The sequence below is a fragment of the Indicator indicator genome, chromosome 2 (assembly GCF_027791375.1).
Source record: "Indicator indicator isolate 239-I01 chromosome 2, UM_Iind_1.1, whole genome shotgun sequence".
Classification (NCBI taxonomy): domain Eukaryota; kingdom Metazoa; phylum Chordata; class Aves; order Piciformes; family Indicatoridae; genus Indicator; species Indicator indicator.
Window position 1 is genome coordinate 18,945,651 of NC_072011.1, and position 24,755 is coordinate 18,970,405.

General features: G+C 39.2%; 1 protein-coding gene across 1 annotated transcript in view; it reads left to right on the top strand.

Annotated features, from left to right (window-relative positions):
• Positions 1–24,755, top strand: part of IPCEF1 (interaction protein for cytohesin exchange factors 1) — a 39,968-nt gene that overhangs the window by 10,710 nt on the left and 4,503 nt on the right. Inside the window, exons 4-8 of the mRNA XM_054392349.1 lie at positions 1,993–2,066; positions 3,551–3,622; positions 6,911–6,972; positions 10,568–10,662; positions 15,876–16,242. Of these exons, the coding sequence (XP_054248324.1) occupies positions 1,993–2,066; positions 3,551–3,622; positions 6,911–6,972; positions 10,568–10,662; positions 15,876–16,242 (670 nt within the window). The remainder of the gene's footprint in view (positions 1–1,992; positions 2,067–3,550; positions 3,623–6,910; positions 6,973–10,567; positions 10,663–15,875; positions 16,243–24,755) is intronic.

Here is a 24,755-nt window from a genome sequence, read left to right on the forward strand (position 1 = left end):
CATGATTCAACATCCATGGGATCTTCTGGGGGCAGCACTGAAACACTGTGATGAAGCCATGAGGAATACCCTGAATTACAGACTGAGGTTCTTCCACAATAACCAGAAATTTTCACTTTACAATTGCATTCACTTTAAATGAATCTCCTAAAGCTACAACATTCAGATAATGTTTCGAGACAAAATAAAATGGACATTACACTGGATTCATGCATTAATGTTTCATAAATTGGATTCAGGCATTATGTTTCATAAATATGTTTGAATTGCTTTTTGAGTGAAAATCACAAAAGCTTCTTAATCCAGGCTCTAAACAAGTTTGACAGATATGAATGTAATCAGAGTGAGTAAAAAATACATAATAGCAGATAAGCACATTTTGGTACAAATGAAGCCATGTTGCAAAATCAGTTTTTACAGTTCAGCTGCTGATAAACATTGAGCTTTTTTTCTATAACACTGCTGTGTTAGCTTGGGGAGCTTTTTTGGCTCATTGTTGTTGGTTTTGTTTGTTTGGATTTTTGTTTGTTTTATGTTTGCTTGTTTTGTTTTTGATTTGTCCTGAAGCAGGCAAAACCATTTGTAGAAGATGCAAAATATAATCCTACCATGTGAATATTTAATATGGGTAAACTTCAGGAATGATAGCTAAGCCATGATTTATCATATACCAAAGAACATTTATGCAGAGGTGCAGGGAAGCCACCCACTGAAATATCCATTCTGTATCCCTATTTCTGTTCTCAGAGATTCATACTTCCAAGCATGAAATCTCAGAGACTTGTCTCGATGAACATCTTTTTATAGTCTCTTCATATTCATGCATAATGCGACTTGAGATGCTGTCAGCTTTCTTCATTTATCCTCCTAGTAATTGTTGTGCATATTTTACCTGCTTTAACTCCGTGTATGTTTTCAGAATTATAATGTGTCCAAGGATAAAGGCTGAGAGCAGCAAAAGAGTGCTTCAAAAATGAACACTGTCAGTATTATGAAAGTGCAGTTTTTCCCTGACATTGTGTGTGACAGACATTTGCCTACATTATTGCTCCTCTTAGGAGAAGCCCTAGTCTTGTTGGAGCTGCAGGCAGCAAGAACAGGGATTTTAGGCTAACTGGTAACTTCAGTTTTGCTGGAGCCATTCTCTGATGCAGAGTCCAGCTGACTTATAACAGAGGTGCCAACGCTCAGTAAACTCTCTCCTGTCTGGAAAGGGGTGACTACATCTAAACAACATACTTTAAAAGTCTACCTGGCATGTGCTAACTACTGAAATATTCCTGAAAATTTGTCAGAGGAGTGATAGCTGGGTGGCTTTGTTCATCCTCTCTAATGTCATCTGTCTCTTTTTGAGGGGCTTCTGGTTTTAGAGCTGAGCTTCAGTAGATTCGTTTTTCATGATCCATGAACTAAATCTGGCTGGTTCTTCATTGAAAGAAATACTGTGATCACTGAGGGCTGCAAGATGACTGGGTTCCTCCACCTCCTTCCTGTTTTTAGTTCTGTTTTGATCCAAACCTAAATTGTATCCCTGACAATTTTGGACTCTGGATTATACTTACGATTTAATCCTGAATCTTAGATAATGGTGCACTGATACAAATGCTTTGAGATGAAAAAGAGGAAGGAAATCTGTCTCAGCACTGTTGTAGGAGCTGAGGATCCTTCCTCTTTCAGATGCTTTGATATCTTGAATTGTACAACAAATTGTATACCCACTGCCACTTGCACAGACAGAAGTGATGGTTTTCTAGCATCCAGTACTTGCAGAAGTAGTAACTGGTGCAGGAAAATGTCTTGTTCCAAAATATCAGCCAAAACATTGGGTGCTATTCTGTCCCCATGGTGATGAGCATATATTTGCACACTATGAAAAGCTTTCAAAAACAATTCCTTGCATCTTAAATGTCTTTGAGCACTGGAGTCTGGTAGTTTGTAAACTGGCTGATGTGGTGATTTTAAATATTGATTTTATTTTTTTTTTAATTGCAGGCTGAAAAAGCAGAAGGATTCATCAGACTTCCAGATTTCAGTGTAGACCGAGCAATTGAATGCAAAAAAAAGCAGTAAGTTCATCTCTTGCCCCAGTTTTGCATGATTTTCACATCGTTACAAAGAACTGAGTCTCACTAGTGCCTGACAATGAAGCTGTGGGGAGCTCTTCTGTGTTGTATAAATAATGAGATATTAATTGAGCTACAGAAAGAAAGTCATATTGCAAAAGTACTTTTGAAAATTCTCTGCTGAGTGCTACTAAAATGACAAATAAAAAAAGTAGATCAGTATGCCTTTTCCTTTGTTCACAGATTGAGGAAGTTGCACCCTATCTTAGATACCTTCTTTTAGGCAGAGAAGTCAATACTGGTGCAAGTAATGCTGCTTCGTTCCAAGTCATAATGATTCTTCAGGCTGCCATGGTGCAGCTGAGCTTGAGCTGTACTTTGAAGCCTCTGTGCTGGGAATAAAATCTTTGTTTAGCAGTTTGCACATTTCAAAATATTCTCTCCAAATTCAATATGGAGCACTGACCTCCAGCTGCTTCTGAGTACATTTCAAAGGTCTGGAGGAGTGTTGCTGATGTTCAAAGTTATAAAGTTCAGCACGGTACCTTAAGAGCAAGCTTTTTTTTTTTTTTTTTTCTGTTCAGGTTTCATGCTGACATCAGCTGTAGATGTTCTTCAGTCTAACTGCTGGCTTGACACCTCAAAAGAAAGAGAACATCTTTTTCAAATATGGGGAGCTCCATTTTGTTTTCTCAAAGGAAAGGCTGAGTCACACAGTACAGGACCACTAGAAAATGTGCTTTTGCAGATGATGGCTGTCAGTGAGTGGGAGGAAAACTTCTGCTCATCACTATTTGGGATGGAATAAGTTAGAAGAACTGAGAGGAGTGACTTGGGCTGCCAGGTCAAACAGGGTGTAGTCACCTAACAAGGCACAAAAGAGGAAATCTGTAAGTCTCAGTATCAGAGACTATGTTTTAGGAAAAAAAAAAGTATTCTGAGAAGTTTTACTGGTGAATATTTAAGTAAAACAGTTTGGGGCTGAGAGTCACAGATTAAGTGATGAGGGGGAAGGGGCCACCTCCCTTTTGTTTGTTTCAAGCCTACCACCTAGCTGGGTGCCTTCTAAAACTTGTCTTAGAAAAGCAGTGAAGAGTCAGCCTCGATTCACTTTTATGCTGCTTATGATTTTGTTGTATTGTATCTCCCTTGCCTTTTTTGACCTGGGGGAAGCAAAGCCACACACAGTATTTAAGATGTGGGTACACAACTGAGTTATATAATGGCACAATGGAGGCCTTTGTTTTATTCTTCATTTCTTCCTTTGTATTTCCCATAGTTCAGAATCCTCTGAATAATGTGTGGCCTAGGAAATGAGTTAAAAATAGACTAAAGTTTTTAAGGAAAGAGTTACATGGATGGATAAACTGACCTGGATTAATATAGTGGAGTGAACAAATATTTTAAAATAATTCATTCAGCTATTTTTTTCTCTCCTTATGTAAAGTAGTTTTCTTCATATCTCTCCTATTTTTCTTTTCTTAAAGTGCTATTAAAATCAGCCACCCACAGATCAAGACATTTTATTTTGCGGCAGAAAATGTGCTGGAAATGAACACGTAAGTAGGAGCAACTGGCCACTTTTTGTCCTGTCTCACACTTGAGATAACCCTTTGAAATTTCATTCACTGTCAGGTGGTTGTTGACAAAGTTATTTGGGGGATTACTGAGGCTGTTTTGTTTTCTGGGCATTGTATAGAAGGAAAATATTGCTATTTGTTCACTAGTGACATTTTGATACTAATCATCCCAACATCTGCTGGGATAAATCCCTTTATGTTAGAGAGGTGTAAAGATTTGACAGCAATTTCATCACTCTGGGTGAAGTGAGGGAAGAAAGGAAAGAGAGAGAAAATCTTAATGTAGTTTTGTCACAAATGTGACATGTCAGGTAGTAAGGAGGGCTAAAGGGGGATACAAAGGGCTATTTCTCTCATGTAAGTAACCATTTGCTTCATTGCCAAGCTGGGTTGCAGTTAAACAATCCTCGTGACAGATCAGAAATTTCCTTTCCACAAATGTTGGTAGGAACAACAATTCATTCCTGTGTTTTTTTAATTACAAAAAGTGAAAATGGATATGAACACTGTCATTTTAGAAACTACGAAGCTATCAGAAATAAATCAGAAATTTGCTACCAATCCAGTTTTGGCTGATTTAGATACATAATTTCTTTGTCTTTTGTTTGTTTGGGTTTTTTTTGCTTACTTCAAATTGCAGCCTGTTCACAATGCTATTGCATCAAATGGCCAGATACTGGGTACAAAGCAGTATAATTTAAAGGGGAAAAGAGGTCCTATGATAGTCAGCTCAGGATTTTAATCATGGCTCTGTTGGTGCTCCTTGTGAGATTCTTAGGACATTGACTGTTCTTTCCTTCTATAAACAGAAGACTTCATATATATTTATTGCAATAGAGATGGACAGAGGTTGAGAGAATGCATGTGACCTTCTGAAAGGGCAACAGAAATGTATGACACTACAGTGGTGTGTGTACATAGATATCTATTAATATATCTGCTCTAGAGATACATGCAAGTAAATATAGACAGGAAGAACATGTTGCCCTTTGCAGTTTGGAGCAGCACAGAATATACTGGTAGGGAGAATACCATCCATGTCTGTATCATTGCATTTTCTACTGGAGATCCTGAATGGAGTGAGCAGTTCTTGAGACAGATGGGCTGAGGACGTCTGAGTATGAAAGAATGCTGGACAGGAATGTTTCTGTAGAGAGAGTAACAGTGGTTGACAGAGAAAAGAGGAAAGGGTATAAGGAGAAGGAAAGGGAAAATCAGAGATAATGGAGGACATCAATTCATGCTAACAGCCAGTTTGGAGCCCAGCTGGGAATTTTCAGTGTTTTAATGACACTTTTGAAATGTTTATCTCATATGAATTAATGATTGAAATCTATGCAGGTGTCCTAGCTCTTATGCCCCCAGAATGATTTCCTTCAAACTCCACTTCTCAAGTAAATTTTATTTTGGCCTAAAGCTAGGTAGCCTAGCATTAGTGCAGCTTGAACTATACTCCACTCATACTAATTGATTGCAGTTGTAACTGATGAAGTTTTCCTTGGCAAAGTATAAAATGCAGGCATTTAATGCATAAAGTACACACATACTCACGCAGATGTCAAACAGACTACCAGACATCTGTTCTCTTGGCTCCAGTCCTGCAAACACATATGCATGGGACTGGTTCCACTGAACTCATTGGGGCATTGGGGTGAGTCAAGTTACTGATGTGCATAAATGCTCAATGGATCATGACCTTTCGCAACACTTTCTGCACGTATATCTATGAATGAACACTGAATTTATTAATACAGTCATTTGCTTCATTCATTTAGCTTGCATTTGCTGTTGTCGTGCACACAGGGAAAGTAAATGTGTGCTGAGTAGTTTTGTACTTTTACCTGGCCAGTTGTGCACAGTTACTAACAATGCATCTGACCTTGTCATTAATGAAGTCCTGGGTTTGTTAGCAAAGGTTTTGTTTTGGCAAGACTTCTTTATTTAAAAGAAATCATTCTCATAATCATAACAGCAAAAAGAAAGTCTAATTAATCCATTCTGACAGAAATGACACTTTGTTTCTCTGAGTTCTTGTGTTGTTAATAATGCAGACTAAGAATCCAGTTGCTTTGACACTGGGTTTACTAGCAAATTTACTCTAGTAGAATCAGGATCAGACACAATGTGTCTTTCAGAGTTATGAATCTTAATTCTTGCACTTCATATATTCGTTATTGAGGCCTTGAGTTTTAATCTGAAAGGGTTGAGCTTTATTATTTTTTTTTCTTAAAATCTGGATAAATCTGAAAGACCTAAATATAAAAAAAATATACAAATATAAAAATAAATAAATAAATAAATAAATTAAAATATATCTAGGAATTGTTTCTAGCACTAGAAAAATTATAGAACTGTTTCAGTTGGAAAAGACCTTTAAGATCATTGGGTCCAATCACTATCTAACTCTGCTGAGTCTGGTGTTAACCATGTCCCCTAACATCACATCTCTGTCTTTAAAACACTTCCAGGGATGAGGATTCAACCACCTCCCTGGGGAGGTTATTCAAGTGTTTGATAACCCTTTTGGTGAAGAAGTTTCCTCTAACATCCAATCTATACATCCCCTAGCACAACTTGAGGCCATTTTATCTTGTCGTATCACTTGTTACTGGAGAGAAGAGACTGACACCCACCTTACTACAACATTCTTTCAGGCAGTTCTAGGGAGTGAAAAGGTTTCCCCTCAGCCTCCTTTTCTCCAGCCACCTAGGAAGAGATATGAAAAAAAATCCCTGTTAATAGCTTAAAGCAAAACTGAGAGTGAGACTTACTGAAACCAAAAGTACATAGGGACTTGAATAAAGCAACTGATAGAGAGTTGGTCAGAAAGACTGTTAAGACTTTGTTGCAATAGCTTTGGCCAGGACAGCTGATATTGTCTTCTATGGCTCCTATGCTTTTTTTGGTTTTTCTCAGCTAAAAGATGACACCTCAACAGCAGGACTAAGCCACCAACATTGTGTTATAGCAGACCTACTTTTCATTTAGCTTCCAAAATGCAAGTTCTTGGTCATCAACAGTGTTTTTTTCAGGATCAGGGATAGTTATCCCAGGCACCTAGTCCTGCTCACCATGGGGAATGTTAGTATTCAGGAAAGTGGTGACTTTCTAGAAGACAACCTAAGAAATAGAAAGAAACTTTGACATTTAGATGTCAGGTTAATGAAAACAGATGTGGTGATGTAGAAGACATCTGAAAGGGACAAAACTCTGTCTGAACAGCATGCAAGTATCCCTAACCATATATATCCTCTGTTTCAAACACAGATGGCTAAGTAAGCTGGGGATGGCTGTAGACCCTCAAGCATCCAATGAAAAGAATGAGGAAGGTATGCTCCTAAAGGTGGTTTCAATATATGACTGCATGAGGTTCTTCACAGTTTTTGCTTGGTCAACTTTTTTCTCAGCTCTTTTATTTCTTTTAAATTGCCAACCTGCCCACTGACTGAGCTCAGAGAAACCAGACTGAAACAGCACAGATAATCACAGACAAAGAAACAATGGTGAGAAACAGTGCCACTGAGGGACACAGTCAGTGATCTTGTGAGAGGAGAGATGTGTACCTACTTTCTGACAGTTTTGCTGGCTTACTAAGTCTACTAAGTGTGAAGAGAATCAGCTGTGTTACTCTGGATTTTGAGCTGCAGCCTGGGAACATGCTAGCTTGGGAAAGTCTTGTGCAATGTAAACCTGCCCTTAGTGTCTCATTCATCCTTGGGGGCTTCCAACAGCAGCTATGTTAGAGGAGTTAGTAGTGGATGTACTAAAGCCTTCAATTTCCTTCTGAAAGCCTACAATTTCCTTCACAGCCAAGCACAAGAATTCATTGTAAAATTAGTACTTTTAAGAGTTCCCTAGCAATTTATTCATTGTTTAATTTGCACACTGACCTTACAGAACTTTTTGGTGGAAGGATACCTGCACTTGAATCACAAATCCGGGTAGAGGACAAAGCAGTTCACTTGTCAAAGCACTTCAAAAGGCTGTGGGTGAAGAGCTGTGTGAGATGGTTTAGAACAAGAAGCACTGTGAATAACACTTATGTTAACAAACCAGGGATGGACTCTGGCCTGGGGAATATATATCTTCTTCTGGGCTTCTGACTCTATAATTTTTAGAGTATTGGTACCCAGTGCCTTTTTTAGAACTGCTCAGATAGTAAAGGAGCTGGTTCCATTTATGCTTTGATTCCATTTATACTCTACAATAACAAGCAGCTTTGGGGCTGGTAAACAGATACCATCAATTTCTGGAGATTCAGCAGATCTCATAATATTTTTTTGTTTTTTCAGTTCATGGTTCCTTTTCTATTTCTTGTTGGGAAAACCATTAATTCCCATACTGCCAAATTCCTTCAAAATGGCTATGTCCTCTTTGAAAACAATTTGGTATCAAACAGTTTGAAATAGAATCATAAAATGTTCTGGGCTGGAAGGTCCTCTAGTCCAACCCCCTTTGCAGTAAGCAGGGGAATTCTCAACCAGACCAGGTTGCCAAGAGCCCTGTTGAGCCTCACCTTGAGTATCTCCAGGCATAATTAGGGTGAAGGGTTGTTCATCAAGAAACACATGGTAATCATAATCAGGGAGAAAGTATCCAAACATGTTTCCCATATTTTCATTAAGGTGGAGGCTGATGGAAGATGAGGATGATGAAAATCCTATGCATGACGGCAATTAATTTTTATAAAGCCTCCAAAAAGGTAGTATTGGTCACTGTGATTCAGCTGAAAATTATAAAACAGTTTAGAATGAGACAGGCCACTAATCTTAATTAAGAAAAATTTCAGAAAGATACAAATTAATCTGATCAATAACCTGTGCTGCAGGTTATTTTAGCTAATCCAATTACCCTGTAATAAACATAAAAAAAAAATAACCAAGAATTTTTCACCTTTTGAAGCTGCTGGCCCATTTCCCCTTCAGAAAAAGGCACTTGGATTCATGTGTCAAACATCTCTTATCTGTGACATTTTTGGTATGTGCTCCAGTACTGCCTTGAGCATGGATTCAGCACCCCGGTGATGTGCCTGGGTGGATGAACCCTTGCAGAGGCATTGCTGTCATTACTCACAGTCACTTCTGTTCCTGCTGACCTAGTTCTCCCCTTTATCTCACAAGCCAGAACTCTTCAGGAGGGCCTTGGCATTTTTTCCTTTTTTCTTGTGTATTCATGTGTACTTTACACGCATTTTAACACATACCCCCAACCCCATTTGCCTATTTAGAGCATCAGAAACAGCTGTTGGTTCTTTTTCAGTTTTTCTGTGTGCCTAAAAGGAAAGCTGTAGAAACAATAAGCTCTTTACTGAGAGTTACTCAAGAAGTCATTGAATGAACTTTAGAATTTGATATAGGCCTTACTGCAGCCAGTCTTAGTCCTTTACACTGAGATGTGCCAGCACATATTTCCAGTAAACAGTGTAGCAGCCATGGTATTAAAAGCCCTATAATTCTGCAAAGAGTACAGGGAAAAAAAGGAATGAAATTTTTTAAGTTTGACTTCATTAACATCTTGGAAACCTCTCTTTCATGTACAAAATTCTTTTCTCCTAAAACTTTGTTCCCTTCACACTGTGGTTACTCAATCTCCCCCAGCTGACATATACAAAAAGAGTATTAATTTAGTCAAAAGATAAGATATTCAGAGGTGATTATGAACCCATGAAGTCTAGTTTTTACAAAGTACTCCCAGAACACAAATGACCTTGGCCCACTTGGGAAGAGAGCTGAAGTACTGCTTCTGCTGGTGAGATCCAGCTGTTCTTGAATGGTGCAAGCTATTGCTTGAGGCCAGTGGAGGGAAAGGCAGTGAGGAGAGTTAGCCCCTCTGGAGACCTCAGTGGCAGCCTCTGTTCTGGTGACACAAGATACTCATGTTGCACTCATTAAGCTCCAAATATGTCTTTGCAAATTTTCATGGCCTCAGCTCAGTCAGCTGGGGTTGAGTGCAGTCACCCTTCAGATATGGTGCAAGAGCAGGGTGCAAGCACTTGCTCCTACAAAGGTTGGATGTGAAAGCCTGACATGTCCTGGGAGGTTTAGCAGAGCGAAGTGACCTTGGTCAGTGGTTACAGCCAGGCCCTGGAAATAGGAAACAGCAATTAACTTTCCTTTTTTGTCTCATTTTATCAGTGATTATCACATCATTTAATCCACTTTTTAAAAGCATCTGAGAAAATGCTTTCACCTGCTACATAGGGAGCTGAAAGAAAAATGAACATGACTGGCTCTTTGTCACATATGTAGGGATATTCAGGCTCTATCAGTTTGCTTTAAAAAAAAAAAAAGGAAAAAGAAAAAAGAAGGGAAAAAAAAGAAAAAAAAAGAGGTGCATAGTCTTAGAATTCTGTGTTTACTTTTAGAACTATCTCTAAACATGAACTGCTATACTGCATGGCCTGCCTATATGAGTTACCATGTGGTGACAGAAGTCTCATGAGGCTGCTCCACGATTTCCAAAACACCACGTGAGCAATCTTTTCACAAAAATTGCAGCCAAAATGCCAATACCCTATTGCTAGCTCCAGGAAAACTTACTAGTTACAGAGAGAAAGCTGCTACTTGCAACAGGTCTCCCTAATGTAGACAGTAAATGATGCAACCTTTCTTGTAAAGGCTGTAAAGGAAGGAAAAGTGTGCACCCTTAAAGCTATTTGTGAAGCTGTCTAGAGCAGTGCCATCTAGTGTTTCCTGCCAAAGGAAACTAACAATTTTATTTTTTTTTTTTCACTTAAAGGCAAAATGTTGTGGTACCATTACCACAAATTGTTTAATTTTCGTTGTAGGAGACACTGACTTGTTACAGTGTGGTACTCAGACCAGAGCATGCTACTTGGTGATCTTTGGTTACCATAGCACTGCAAGGAATAAATGAGTGTTGGTCTGACACTTTGTTTTTGCATGTTTTGCATGTCTGCCTCAGAATGCTACAGTGAAAGTGAACACGATGATCCAGAAATAACAGACACTCCACCACCTCCCTACACAGCTGAGCCACCACCTCCTCCTTCGGTAAGTGTTACAGCAATTAGCTCATTTCTTTTTGCTGACCAGTTGAAACAAAATTTTCTTGAGGTGGTGGACCTTTGAGGAATAATCTAAAACAGTGGCTGGAAATGTTTTACCCTGAGTGCCTGTGAAATGAGGATACACTCACTGCCCCTATCCAGGGGCAGAGCACGCAGTTATTGCAGCCTGCGCTGCTGGGAGACTCGTGCCATAGAAGAACAGCTCCTTCAGATGGAGTCACTCTGCCTCATACACATGCTATGCCTTTTCTTTACAAGGCTTTTAACACACTGTCATATCTTAGTTTTTCATATATATATTTTTAATAAGTCCCATTTTTTTCTTTTTGTAACACCAGCAGACTCATCCAACATATTTGTATTTATTTGGGTCGCTCTTAAGGCTGCTGAATTTGAGGCTGCTTTTGTGACAGCGAAGTGAAGGGGAAGAGGTTTCTTCTTAGTGATAATATCAGTTCTTTTCCTCTTCTGAAAAATAGACTACATTAAAAAAAAAAAAAAGAAAATAGGCATCCTCTCAAACTCTGTGCTATTTTTCTCTCTTCCGGTAGCGTATTTCCCCCCGATATTCCTTCCTGCTTCACTTCATAAATTAGAATAAGCACTATGCATCCTTGTGTCTAATCTAATTGACTAACCTAATTATTAGCCACTGATCACCCTGTTAATCTTGTTTCTGTATTGTTGCTTTCCCCAATGATCTCATCTGCCTTTATATGCATTTTAAGACATGAGGTTTACTTGATTCTGTTTAGAAATGAGTACTCTAGTTCAGAATGGTGATGTAGCTGAAATGGGGAATACCGAGTTCAAGCCTTTCCCTTCCCCAGCTGACATATTTAGTACTAAATCTTTTCTTTGTACCTCATGGAAGTGAATGTCCACTGCCTCATTGGTGTGGTACAGGTTCTGAAGTGACATCAAGTAGCTAGGGTGAGCACAGAGGCAGCGAAGCAGGAACAGATTTTAGCTATACACATAAGCTTGTGCTGTCACAGACAATTAAAAAAAAAATGTCATGCACAAGGATGCCTGTCTGTGAATCTTTAATTATCTTGCATGAAGCTGAGAGTGTAAGTCACGCTGTCACCCACTTGCCCCCTTGTGTTTCAGCTGGAGAAGTCAGTCCTCACTTCCTCTCCCAAAACAGCTGTGTAGAGATAATCACTGTAACACAATCCACCTGGCACTCGGGTGCATGGTTTTCACTGCTGTGTAAAACAAGATTCTTTATTGCCTGTATTAACTAGAAGATAAATATGATTGACTGACTATAAATACTGAAGAAAATAGAAACCTTGGCAACATATCTACAAGAGTTATTCTGGGACGAGGCCTGATAATGAAGCATCTTGAATTTTATACCTTACTGGCTTAGCTTGCCTTTAAGAGGTTGTAGATGTCTTTTCCATCTGCTCACCTCTGAGTGCATGCCTGCATTTTTCCAGATGATGAGTTTTAAACAGATGCTACTTTTTAGTTTTCTGTTTTTCTGGCTTCCTGCTGCTTGTCAATCTGTTGATGAAGAGGCAATCTCCAGTTATCTCTTTCCCATATGCTCGTCTTGAGTGCTGGCCTCCACATTTTATCAGGGGATATGTGGGAGGCAGGCTATGGTGCAGGTGCCAAGGGGGTCTTAGTTCCTCAGCCTGTCTCTTGAAGATTATCCTCCCTCCGGCATTTCCCTCTCCTAGATGCTTTCCCTTCTCCTCATGCACAATTTAATATCCCTTGCCCCATGGACAAAGTTTAGTGTCTACCATGCAAAGTTGTTAATTTTTCAACCTAGAAATGGCCACTGGAATATGCTTCAGCTGCCATGGGTCTGCCCTGTGCTCACCTTGCTTACATGGTGGGTGGGAACTGTAAGGTATCAACACAGCTGTGCTTGACAGCAAGTCAGTCTTCTTTCAAATACCTGATTTAATGTCCCTTTCCCTTCTGCACAATTACTTGAGCAAGAAAACCCCTGGAAGGACTTGGAGAGCACAGCTTCTACTGGAAAGTCGATTCTTGGAGCAGACATCTTGGTTGTCTCAGAAAGGCCAGTTAAACAGTGCTTGCTGCCTGTTTCTCCAGTGCTGAGTTTTTAAACCAGTTTTGAAACCAATTCATCCAACATGGGATGGATTTTGATTGATTCTTTGTGGGTAGAGCACTTTTGGATGGCCTTCTTGAATCTTTTCAGATTGCTACTGCAAGAGATACTCATCCCCCAAACCCAGCTCAGCAGCAAGAATGACACAAGCATTGACTGGGGTTAATTTTTATTTATTTGTTTGTTTGTTTATTTAAGTTGCACTTCTTCCTCCTGAGTCTCAAAGGGATTTTGCAAAGTCAGAATTAGTAGCTTTAAACATCTTAGGAAAATGAAAACAATGCCATCTTAATAAGAAAGTTCTCCAAGTATCTTGAGGTCAACTCCAAACTGAAAACTCAGTCTGGAAGCTAATAGCTATGCAGGTTCAGGCTCTGTTATCTGTTAGGGCAGCTGTACTTCTAGCACAAACTTCATTTGCTATTCTCTTCCCCGCTAACCCAAACCATTTTGAAACTCAAAAAAGAGAAAAAGGAGTGAGAATGAGCTTTCTATGTTTATGCATGCTTTTGGGTACTGTAGAAGAAAAAAGTGAGTGGAGAACAAGTAAATTTTAACATATGTAGGACAAAAGTTAAACTGACCATCTGCATTAATTTCTTTATACTTGAATGGATTTACAGTTCAAAACCCAGCAGCTATGCTGAGACAATAGATTTCAGTAGTCTCAAAAGAGCAGTTAAGGTGTTTCACAGTTATAATTTTTCTCTGAAAAAAAAATGCCTAGAGACCCATTGATCTCCAGTGCAATCCTTACGATCTGCTGACTCAAGCACGTGCTTTTAAAAACGTCCCCAGTTGGAAAATTTATTACATGGATAATTGCAGAACTTCCAAAGGAACCACTCCAGTAAGTTAGCTAAATATTTGTCATGCCAAAGCTAAAAAACCCACAACACATATGTAGAGGAAAAGAAACACATTCTGGTAGTCATCTTTATTCTCACCCACATCTTTTTGTTTAACATACAATGAAAACGAAAACAAAAATATACTTCTCTCAGTAAAGCATTGTTTTCATTTCAATGGCTCTTTTGCATGGACAAATGCCATAAGAATAAAGCTGAGATCGAATGTCTTTGTCTCCTGTCTCTGAACAATTGAATTCAGACCATTCAAATAATGTGAGTGGGAGCTTTATCTGCCCGATTGTTCTGCTTGGCTATTCAAATCCCTCAACAACTTGTCTTTGTGATAGGAGCTCTTGGATTAAATGCTTCAGGTCACCTGTGTTCCCCTGAGCATTTTATCACCCGTATGCATAGTATATGACAGCATCTCCTTGCCCTCTGTTTCAGGGTGCATGTGTGACCTTTTTTTTTAAAGAAAAGACACCTGAAGCATAATGCTATACTTCTCCTAACAGGAGAAGCATATGGAACAGTCTTGCAGCAATGGCTTTGAAAATTTACAAAAATGAAGAAAGTTCTACTAACAAGTGGTGACTCACAATCTGATATTGATCCTCATTTTCTGAAATGATTAGTAGCTACAAGACACAGCTAGATTAGAAGCACAGGAAAGCAAATCTACTTTTAGATGTAAAAAGGAAGTGGTATATATTACAATAACACTGAATTGCACAAGTTTGTATATCATAATCCAAGAACTTTTCACTCTTTGTTTGGTTCATATAAAACCATTTTATTTCTAGTTTACCAGGTTACAAATAACTATTCCAGACTAGCCTCTTTATTGTATTTGGAGCTTGTCCAAATTTCTCTTGTCCAGCTTATCAAGTTTCAACTTCTTAGTAATTTTCAATACTCCAGTCAAGTTATCTTCTATTTTAATCCTTACACAAGTCTATTCTACAGGGAGACTGAGAATATAAAATTGCCAGAATTGTGGTCCATCAAGTCTATTACTGTGACTCTGGCACTGATTTGCAGGAGGAGTAAATTTCTGCAGTAGCAGATAAATTAAATCTGGATTTCATATCATGATGATCTAATAAAAATGTCTGATAGTTGCTAAGAGCTTCACTATAAGGCTTTATTTTCCATTGTCTTCCATTATTACTGTCAGTTAATCCTCTTCTAGGTATTTGTATGCACATTTGTGTGTGTATGTGTTGCTTGTGTGTTTGACTTTCTTGGTTTATCCTTTCAGTGGTGTTTGGTGGCTAAGAAGCAGACTAGTGTTAGCTCTTCTTGTGTGACCAGATAATAGTATGACTCAATCAATGTAAATGCTTTACTGACTTGCTTGTCTAGGATGCTAAATACCTTTCAAAACTTTGTTTTTTCTCTCAGCCTTTCTTTACATGGAATTGCATATCTGTTGTACCCTCTCTCGCTCCACTCCTAGCTTCTAATGATGACAGTTGGATGTCTCTGAGACTACTCTGGTTGTATGTGCTCTCGTTGAGGCAGTGTAACAAGAGCAGTATGGAGGGACTTAGGGTGTCTTAATGATTTCTGATGTGCTTCTAGTGAAGTTCAAATCTCTTTCCAGATTCATGTGCTAAAGAATGAATCTTAGCAGATGAATGAGGAGGGCAAATCTTGTACCAATTCCTTGTTCTTTCCCTTTGGCCCATGAATGCTTGTACTTTCTGTTATTAACTTGCTATCGTATTACCCATCAGCCTTTTTGTCTCAGTAAATTTTTAGTCCCTTGAATGGAACAGTCACAATGGCTTTGTGTGATGAGAAAGTCAAGGCACTTCAGTGTTTGAGCCCATTTCTATCTGTGGCATTGGTGGATTTATTGAATGCTTCAAGACCACTTTGTGTTCAATGGCTAATTCAGTTTCTTTTCTGCAATCTGGATTAGACCAATAAAGGGAAGACAATGTAAAGAGTTAATGTGATGGTGAGACCTAGCATGTAAGGTCGCATTCAACACAAATTTTTTTCCCTGCTTTTGCTTCTAGGCATTATTAGGTTTTAATCTGTTTTACTTCTGGTTCTCTTGTGGCTTAATTTCTAAAGCTACTGCTCTGTAGGAGATTGGCTGCAGTACCTCAGGCTTGTATGTGTGGATAATTAGATTACATCAATTTCTGATTAGTTAGTGTTTCAGAAGTAGAACCTAGAAATGGGAATAACTTGGAAATAATTTCTCTTTTCCCTCCCTCTCCCCCATTTGTTTCTGGAAAGCAGGATCAGCAGAAGTCTTCTTTCACCTCGACTCTGTCAAGTGAAGCATCTTGTTCTCTCTCCTCTCCTGAAAATACTTTCAATTCCCAAGAGTCATCTTCTTCCTTGTCCAATGTAGCTCATTCCAAGAGGCAGTCCTGGCTTGACCTAGTTAACAGCTCTGGCACAGAAGAGGGTGATCAACCTTTAACTTTCTGCGTACAGATTCACTCTGATGAGCTACCAGAAGCAGACTGTGGAGAAGCAGCAGAAAGCCAGGAGGTCCAGCTTTCCAAACCCACTGGTGGATTGTCAAACTCTTTTTTAGGTCCAGATGCACCTTGTCTAGCTGTGTCAGATGCAACAGAACAGAGATCACCAGCCAAAGGTGAGCTAATGAGACAGAGGATTTTTGTCTGCAGAACCATACAATGTGGGAGTTCAGGGATTTTCCTCAGCTGCTTCTTCCTGCTCTTCCTTTATGTTCTTCACTGAAGAGTCTTCCAGTGGCATATTGTTTATTTGGCTTATTGTGTATTAATTATATAGCTTAGTATCAAATTTTACTGTATGTTAAGATCATTGCCTCTGTATAAAATCCTAATGTATTTTTATTTCCTTTCTCTTTTGTTAGTTAGGATTGAATCAAAATTTTGAGAAAGCTTGTCACAGAACTAACACACTAAGCAAAATGGCTGAAGTAGGAAGTGGTGAACATGGGTTAGGTCAATACAAATTTAAAAATACTAGCAGTTATATTTACTTCTAGTGTGCATTTATTTCCTTGAGCTTTATTCTAAACAAGTGCAGCCCTGAATCAGTCTATTAAGACTTCAAATTTTCTTTTTTTTTTTTTTTTTTTTTAACAAATGGGTGTCCCCATAGGCATCCTCATACCAAAATATACTGCTAAATAAAAAATGTGTCATAGTTTCAGAATTTGGTCATTGTTGCTGCTAATAACTCTCCTGCCATAGCAAGGCAATATATCTTGCCTTTTGAGCAAAGCTTCATCTTTCTGCATTAAAAGTAGTTGAATCATGTGTGGTATTTCTGGTGCACACTGTGTTGAAATGAGAAGCATGCTGCCTAGAGAGGTAATGCATAAGAAAGCAATGATGTTCATGTGCATCAGCTCTGTCCATAATTCCAAATCCTTGTTAAGATGTGAACTGAATTGCAGAGAGAGCAGTGTTGCCTCAGTACGATGCAAAACGAGTGGGCATCCAAAAGCTGTGGCTGAAGGTAATGCAAAGCAAAAGAAACAGCACAGGACTCACTTTGAATTTAAGGTATGTCTCTGTAGGTAAACACATCACTGATTGAAAAATGATAGTAAGGCCCAGTTGCTGCATTATCAATGGTATTTTACAAATACCAAGAGTTAGTATCTCTTCAGTTTGTCATATGCTTTCCTGATTTTAGAGGAAATGGAATGAAGTATAGGTTTTAGCACTAGTGAAAAGTAACTCAAATGTTTTGCACTCAGCTTCAATATTCATCTTCTAGGCTGCTCTGATATATGTGCTATTTTTGTGGTGGAAAAGAGAGGATGTTTTGGGGAGAGTTACTGTGGAATTTCATTTGTACAAGATCTGGCTTTGCAGCTAGTGAAAAGACTGGAGCTGGGAGAAATGGGATCCCTAATGAAAATGTCACAAAGATGTAGTAAATCCATCATTTTCCGTATTTTCACCTTCTGGTTAAATTTGAGTATTTAATGCCTTTAGCAAACACTATTACATATATTCAGGTGCATTGTTGAAGTGTGGGTCATGTATGATATGGTAGCTTATAGATCTTCCTGAGCAAGATTCAGTGGTTGCCTTTCAGAAAACTAAACTTTTGCTTAGAATATGTTACTTTGGCTTTGTCAGCAATCCTAAAATAATGCACAGGTTAATGCTTTCCATCATAACTTCTAAGAGTGACAAGCACTTCTATTGAATGGGCACAGAATTACATGAGACATTCATAATAATTTAAAACATAGTTTGATAGGCTTTATAATACTAACCAGTAAAAACAGGATTAAAATATAAATCAGGAACATTTCTGTCATTTGCGAGGTGGTTTAATATTCTCAAAAATATTCTTCTGTTGCTCACTGCTTAACTGATGGCCAACCCTGATCACAGAGTACTTCCATCCTAACCACACTTGTGATCTCTGATGGAATTCCAGAAATAGATAATTTCAATGAGACAGTCACTATGGAAACTGTATAATCTCACTAGTTACTGTCTGCATGTCAACCCATCACTGAGCAAGTAAGAAGTACACCACAGAATCACAGAATCAGTCAGGGTTGGAAGGGACCACAAGGATCATCCAGTTCCAACCCCCCTGCCATGGGCAGGGACACCTCACACTGGATCAGGCTGGCCAGAGCCTCATCCAGCCTGGCCTTAAACACCTCCAGGAATGGGGCCTCAATCACCTCCCTGGGCAACCCATTCCAGGCTCTTACCACTCTCATGGTGAAGAACTTCTTCCGTACATCCAGTCTGAATCTCCCCACTTCCAGCTTTATTCCATTCCCCCTAGTCCTGTCACTGCCTGATATCCTAAAATTTCCCTCCCCAGCCTCCTTGTAGGGCCCCTTCAGATCCTGGAAGGTCACAATAAGGTCACCTTAGGGCCTTCTCTTCTCCAGACTGAACAGCCCCAACTCAACCATGCACACTTTTTTCTTTATCACCTGCATAATATGGAAATGTTGGCATGGGGGGCTCTCCACAAAACAGCCACTAAAAACATAAATTAAATTTGCAAGGAGATTAGTTAAGCTATTTTGATTTGAGAATGAGGTAGAAAAAAAGGATTAACATAAAATAGCAATTCAGTTCCAAATTAAAGTTATCAAAACTAATGCAATTCTGGTTCTGTGACTTATTTCCTCAGAATTTGCCCTCCAGCTAGTTGACAAGGATGTGCACAAGTGCTGTGAGTGAATTCAAATTGCAGAGTAAATGATAGCTGCAAAACCCCATGATTTACAATGACTAGTTAGAATGCCCTTGTTATCTGATGCAAAACAAGAATGCATCTCAGTGCTGTCTTTATTATTTGCTTTACAATGCTTGTGAATAGTTCATTTCTGCCAGCTCTCTGTGTTTCATAGTAATGGGACTGCATCCCAGAGAAATAGGTTTGTTTTGCATCAGCCTCTGCCCTGAAAGCATGTGTCCCATGTGCATAAAGCTGCCTCTGTTGTTATCAGAACTGCTATGTGGTCTTTGAACCCACATCCCACAGAGCCTCCGTGAGTGTCTGTGCTTTCTCCCTGTGCTCATGAGGAGAGGAAAAAGTTGTTACGCACTTTGGTTTGGAGCCACATTCTGCTTAGTAAAACCTCATGAGGAAATTTTGGTTGTAAGCTGAGAGTAGCCTGGAGTTGAGGCAAAAGTTTTCAAGAACTGAAGAATGCTGTTGTTGACAAAAGTCAGAAATGGAGGTCAATGTGAGAAAAGTTGTTATTTAGAATGAAGAAAGACTAGCTGTGGCTTTGTGGGAAGAGCTTATCATGAAAACACAAAAATAGTGAAGAAAATTCAGTGATGAGTTAAACAATGAAGGGTTTCTCAGAGATAAATGGATGAATCTCTGTAAGAGAAACTACAGATTCAGCTGAATGGTTATGCATTACTTTTTCAATGAAAATTATGTAAGTAAATCTGCTAAGCAACCATGACTGGTGCAAGGATCTATACCAGCTCATATTTTAAATCACCTTTGCAGGCACTCTTTAGTGGTGTTACAACCATTCTCAGCCTTAATTTTCAGTGCCAGTTACTGGGGAGAGGTTACATGCCAGAGACTAATACAAAGGTGCAGAAAAGGGGGATTTAACACTTTTCCCTTTTGAAAGGGGATCACCATTTATGCTTTCATTTACTTTTGTGGGAATATTTAATACTTCTGTGTTGCAGCTTGCTGCATGCACAGTGACAGAGGATTCAAAGCTGCCTGGAACACAAAGAAACTGAAAGGTAAACAAGAAACTGTTGAGAATACAAACAACTGACTGACTACGTGCTCTGTATCCAGAAGCTGTCCTTGCCCTGTCTGTAATTGCTAGATATGCTCTTCAGTCAAAATCCATCCCTTGTATTTCTTCTGGCAACCACTGCAACAAACAGTATCTGACTGTAACACACCACCACCATCATCAAAAACTATGAAAACAAAAGCTGCAGAAACGGAGAGGTTATTGTAAAAGAACAGCAAGGTTCTTTTAGGGATCTTCTACTGCAGCAGTAACATCCTTCATCCTTGCATTTATAATCACATGAAGGCAACCCATCTTTGCAAGGAATTCTTACGGTACCATTTCTGGTTTATTTATTGTACCTTTACTCACAGTAGCTGATGGAAGATCTGGTGTGTGGCAATATTTTGGAAAACCTGGAAAGTTTTTCAAATACACCTGATTTTTTTTCTGGGTTAGTTTTATGGGAAGAAATTGGTTAAATAGGATGCATTCGGTTATTCTTTTCTCAGAAATGATGTCTTCCCCTTTTGAGTCTGCCTGTTCCAGTAATAGCCAGAGCTGTCCTCTGGTGTGCTCTGGCCTCTTTGTTCCTTCTGCAAAGCTTACAGAAACGGCTAGATTGTGGTTGATGCTAACCAAAAAGTATGGCTATGGTGAGAACAACTGTGTAGAGAAACAATTGTTTGAATGATTATTTTGTTTGTCATCAAAAAGGCTTCAGAAATCATAGTGAAAACTAAGGTGTTACAGTTTTCTGAAGTCTCTGAAAAAAGCACTTATATGTGTTGCTTCCAGGGCAGTCACAATCTGTTAAAATGTCATCTCAATGCTGAGTTCATGTTACCATTTTAGTCAAGAGCATCTCTCTGTTGGCAGCAGTATATTTTCCCTGTTTTCTCCCACTTTCTCCTGCCTTTAGTTCTGCATTTGCAAATGAGGGCTTTTCCTAAGCTATGTCCATCTAATTCTAATATTTTCTGACCTTTCTGTTCTGTAGTTACATGGAAAATGTGATTTCCATGAGGTATCACCATATTCCAAATGAAACGTCTACTATCACTATGGAGAAGGAATGGGAAGGGTAAGGGTTGACTAGGTAGGTAAGGGCCCAGCCTGGATGTGTATTTCATCCCACTGGCACCAAAAGTTTTGGTGGAATCAGAAATGGAGCTGCTCATACAGTTACAAGAAGCTCATAAGAGTACCAAAGACAGGAGGAAGAAGCAGGTTTTTTTCCCCCTGAGATTAACACATAGTTGGAAATCTGTGAGGTCTTAGTGAGAGAGTGGGAGAACAAGTATTTACATTTCAGTTTAAATTTAATAAGACACATTTTGTTTGAGATGGTGTACAATGCAAAATGCTCTTCCTACCAAACATTGCCAATTCCTCTATCTTTACCACTGGGAAACAATCAACTTGAATTTTTACAGCTGCTTCATGAATAGTTCTGGATAATTTCACTTTTATAGGCTTAAAGAGCATTAAACTTGAGATTTCATGCAGGCTCCTGTAGAGCTGCTGTTAGACGGGAAGTCTCAATACCTTAATGTCTCCCACTGAGGCAATTAGGCTAACAGGATGGTGGAAGTTGAAAAGTGAGGAGGTGAAGAGTTGGTGTGCTGAGACTCTGGCAACTTGCTCTTGTCTGTAATATATCCTGATAGAGGAAAATTAGAGATAAATGGGCAGTAAGCCAGAAAATTCTGTTTTACTACTCCTGAAACAGAATTAGTCAGAAGTTCTGACTTGCCTGAAATATTACTTTATTTTCCTCTACCCCAGCCTAGAAGATTTCTTTCTTCTGAATTTTTAAATATCTCAGGACAGAACTTCCCATTTCCTCAGGTTACCACTAGTTCTCTCCCACTTTCCCCACTGAGGAGGATCACTAAAAGAGTTATACAATAGTACAGAATTTCCCCAGAAATACTACGAAGCTTTAAGAGGATGCAAGACTTGTGAGTGAAGGGCATGGTGCAAAATCCCAGGAAGACTGATCTTCCAGTGGCATCACTTAACAGAATTGCTTATAGTTAATATCACCAAGGGAAGAAAAAAACACACAATGAATGTGTTCCCTTGTGTGGATATACACACTCATACATGCATACATCATGTAATATCCTTCCATTGTTGCCCTTTGTTCCTTACCTCTAACTCTTCAGTGGGTCCTGAGAGAAAAATGAATTTATTATATCTTTAAAATAGAATGAGATACAGAAGTGCTGTAGTAGCATAGCAATTTCCTAACTTGCATGCCTGAGATAGTGCTTAGCTTGAAGAGTATTGGTGGAAGAGATAACTTGCAATATTATCTTTTGATTTTGTACATGCCTGATGTTACTATGTGACCTGGCTGGAAAGATTCACTCCAGAGCAGTGCTAGTGGGGTCCAACCTGTCTGTATTATTAAGAATTTTTGCCAGTGGAATATATCCATCACTATAAACAAAACTCAGAGTAGGGGTGGTGCACTTATTTTGGGATTGCTGACACAGACAATCTGTTCGTTGTCACACCAGGGCCTGTGCTGCTATGCCATGTGCTTTTTGCATAAATTTTCACTTGGTGATAGAAAGCAAATGTTTTGTTGAAATTCAGTAGCATGGTCTACACATCCCAGGTTTCATAGGAGGAATTCAAATCACTGAGGCCTAAAAATTCAGAACTGGTGAATGCCTGTGCTTCTGTTAGATGTTAGCATCTGCAGCTTGGTGCTCTGACTTCAGGTGCAAGGGAATTAAGTCACAGTGTGTTCTGGGAAAATGTGTTATGAATGTTTGAATTTGAAGAAAAAGTCCAGTTTGTGCTTAAGCCTTGGGTCACATTGCTTTCTCTCTGCTATTCTCTCAGGTGTTTTGTGAGGAAAATGAGCAACCATACCACAGATAGTGCTTTGTTCATTTAATTCATGGCATTAAGAGGCCTGTGAAATATCATAATGCATTACTGTGTGAGTGAGGAGAAATATATTCTCTTATTATAATTTTGTCAGAGGCTTGTTCATTGACTGCTAGATGTAATGCTTCTCCCTTTACTCCACTACCACTCCCTCTTTCAGACCTGCAGCATCAATCTAGTGTGCTCAGAGGCAGCGTCAAGCCTGCAAAATACTGGCTTTTGCTTTCTGAGCTTGGCTCAGGGGACATCCTGACACTGAAGGTAAAAGTCTAGATAAGCATGAGGCAGTCTGTCCTCGATTCATAGAGACTTATTGGCAGATACATTCTTTATCAATAGCAACAGCATCTGCTTCTATAAAAAAGGCAGGATATTAGGAGAAATTTGCTGCTTCTCAGTGTAAACAAAGATGGAGACCAAATTACTATATAAATTATACCTGGCTCTCCATAGTCTGTAGGTTCCACTCACCCTTGTTATTCGTTTCCTGTAATCTCATTTAGCTGCTTCACTATCACTCCCTTTATCCACCCAGTCTGAAAAATCTGGATATTTCTTCTGAAATTACCTGACCCTGCTCAATCCTTTGGGGGTGGTAATGGTAGAAGAATAGACAACAGAATGCAGGAGCTGACTGCATTGTTTGGGAGCCCTTTGCTGACAGGCTCCATTTTTTCTGTGCTGAGTATTACTGTCCTACTTACCTTTACCCACAAGAAGAAGTTCTTCACAGAGAGGGTGATTGTCCATTGGAATGGGCTGCCCAGGAAGGTGGTCGAGTCTCCATCGCTGGAGACGTTCAAGAGGAGACTGGATGAGGCACTTAGTGCCATGGTCCAGTTGATTGCTTAGGGCTGGGTGATTGGTTGGACTGGATGATCTTGGAGGTCTCTTCCAACCTGGTTAATTCTATGATTCTATAAGAGTACATACATGGAAGAACAGTACTCAGTGAGGGTGTGTTCTCATGCTTAGTGCTTTGTTAACCCTTTTTGGACACTGAGAAGTATCACGAGTTAGCCTCAGGAGCAAGGACCTTTATGTTCCTCTTCGACTATTTTTTACAGCTGCTGAACAGGATCAATACTTTTTTCTCTCTCTTCCCCCCCCCACCCCCCCCTTTTCTTACATACTTTTTCTTGGATACCTGATGGATGTCAGTTTATATCTCTAAGTGATACAGTCTGGATGGGTGATATCTACAGTAGAACTGATCCTGTCCTGTGCAGAAGCAGGCTAATGAAACAAACAGCTGTATTATCCCAAGAAAGTAGGCAGGAAGTCAGTTACAATTACAAGAGTCATGGCTTAAGCCAACAGTTTTCAGGAAATACTACTGCTGTGTATTATGCCTTGCACTTGTATTTTTTTTCTATTTCCTGCAGCTTGTAAGTATACAACAGTCCTCCTTTTCCTCCCCCAACACTCTGCCAATGTTAGAAGTTATATATAGTTCTTGTCAGGTTACAGTAGGCTTTTTATAATTGCAAAGCAGTGAAAAAACGGGGCCAGCAACACAGTGAAGGCAAATATTTGTAGCACATCATAAACCTCTCTTGTAACCTAAATATTTAGATAGGACAAGGGTGTAGGAGGATGCTGTACCTTTTAAAACATAGAAGAGATAAGTAGCAGCCTCCTAAGTGTGCTGTGTCAGAAAAGTCTTTTAGCTTTGGCATGGTTGAGTAAAAGGATTTCTTCCTTTTGTTCTGTAAATGATTCAGGAAAGTCAATGTTTAACTTCTGATTAGAAGAAAAAAAATACCCAGCCCACTGGACCAGCACATGGAGGACCATAGTTGAGAAGTATCACCACCACTGTCCCCAGCCAAATAAAACCAGCTGTCATGCTAGTGGATCTTGAGAGACTCATTAGCACCCTGAAAACAGATTTTTCTTTAGCAAACTTTGATGTAGAAAAGTTTATAGTGTGGACTGAGGGAGAAGAAGCCAGTTGCACAGTCTGCCACTGAGAATGACCTTTTGCCAAACACCCCTATATA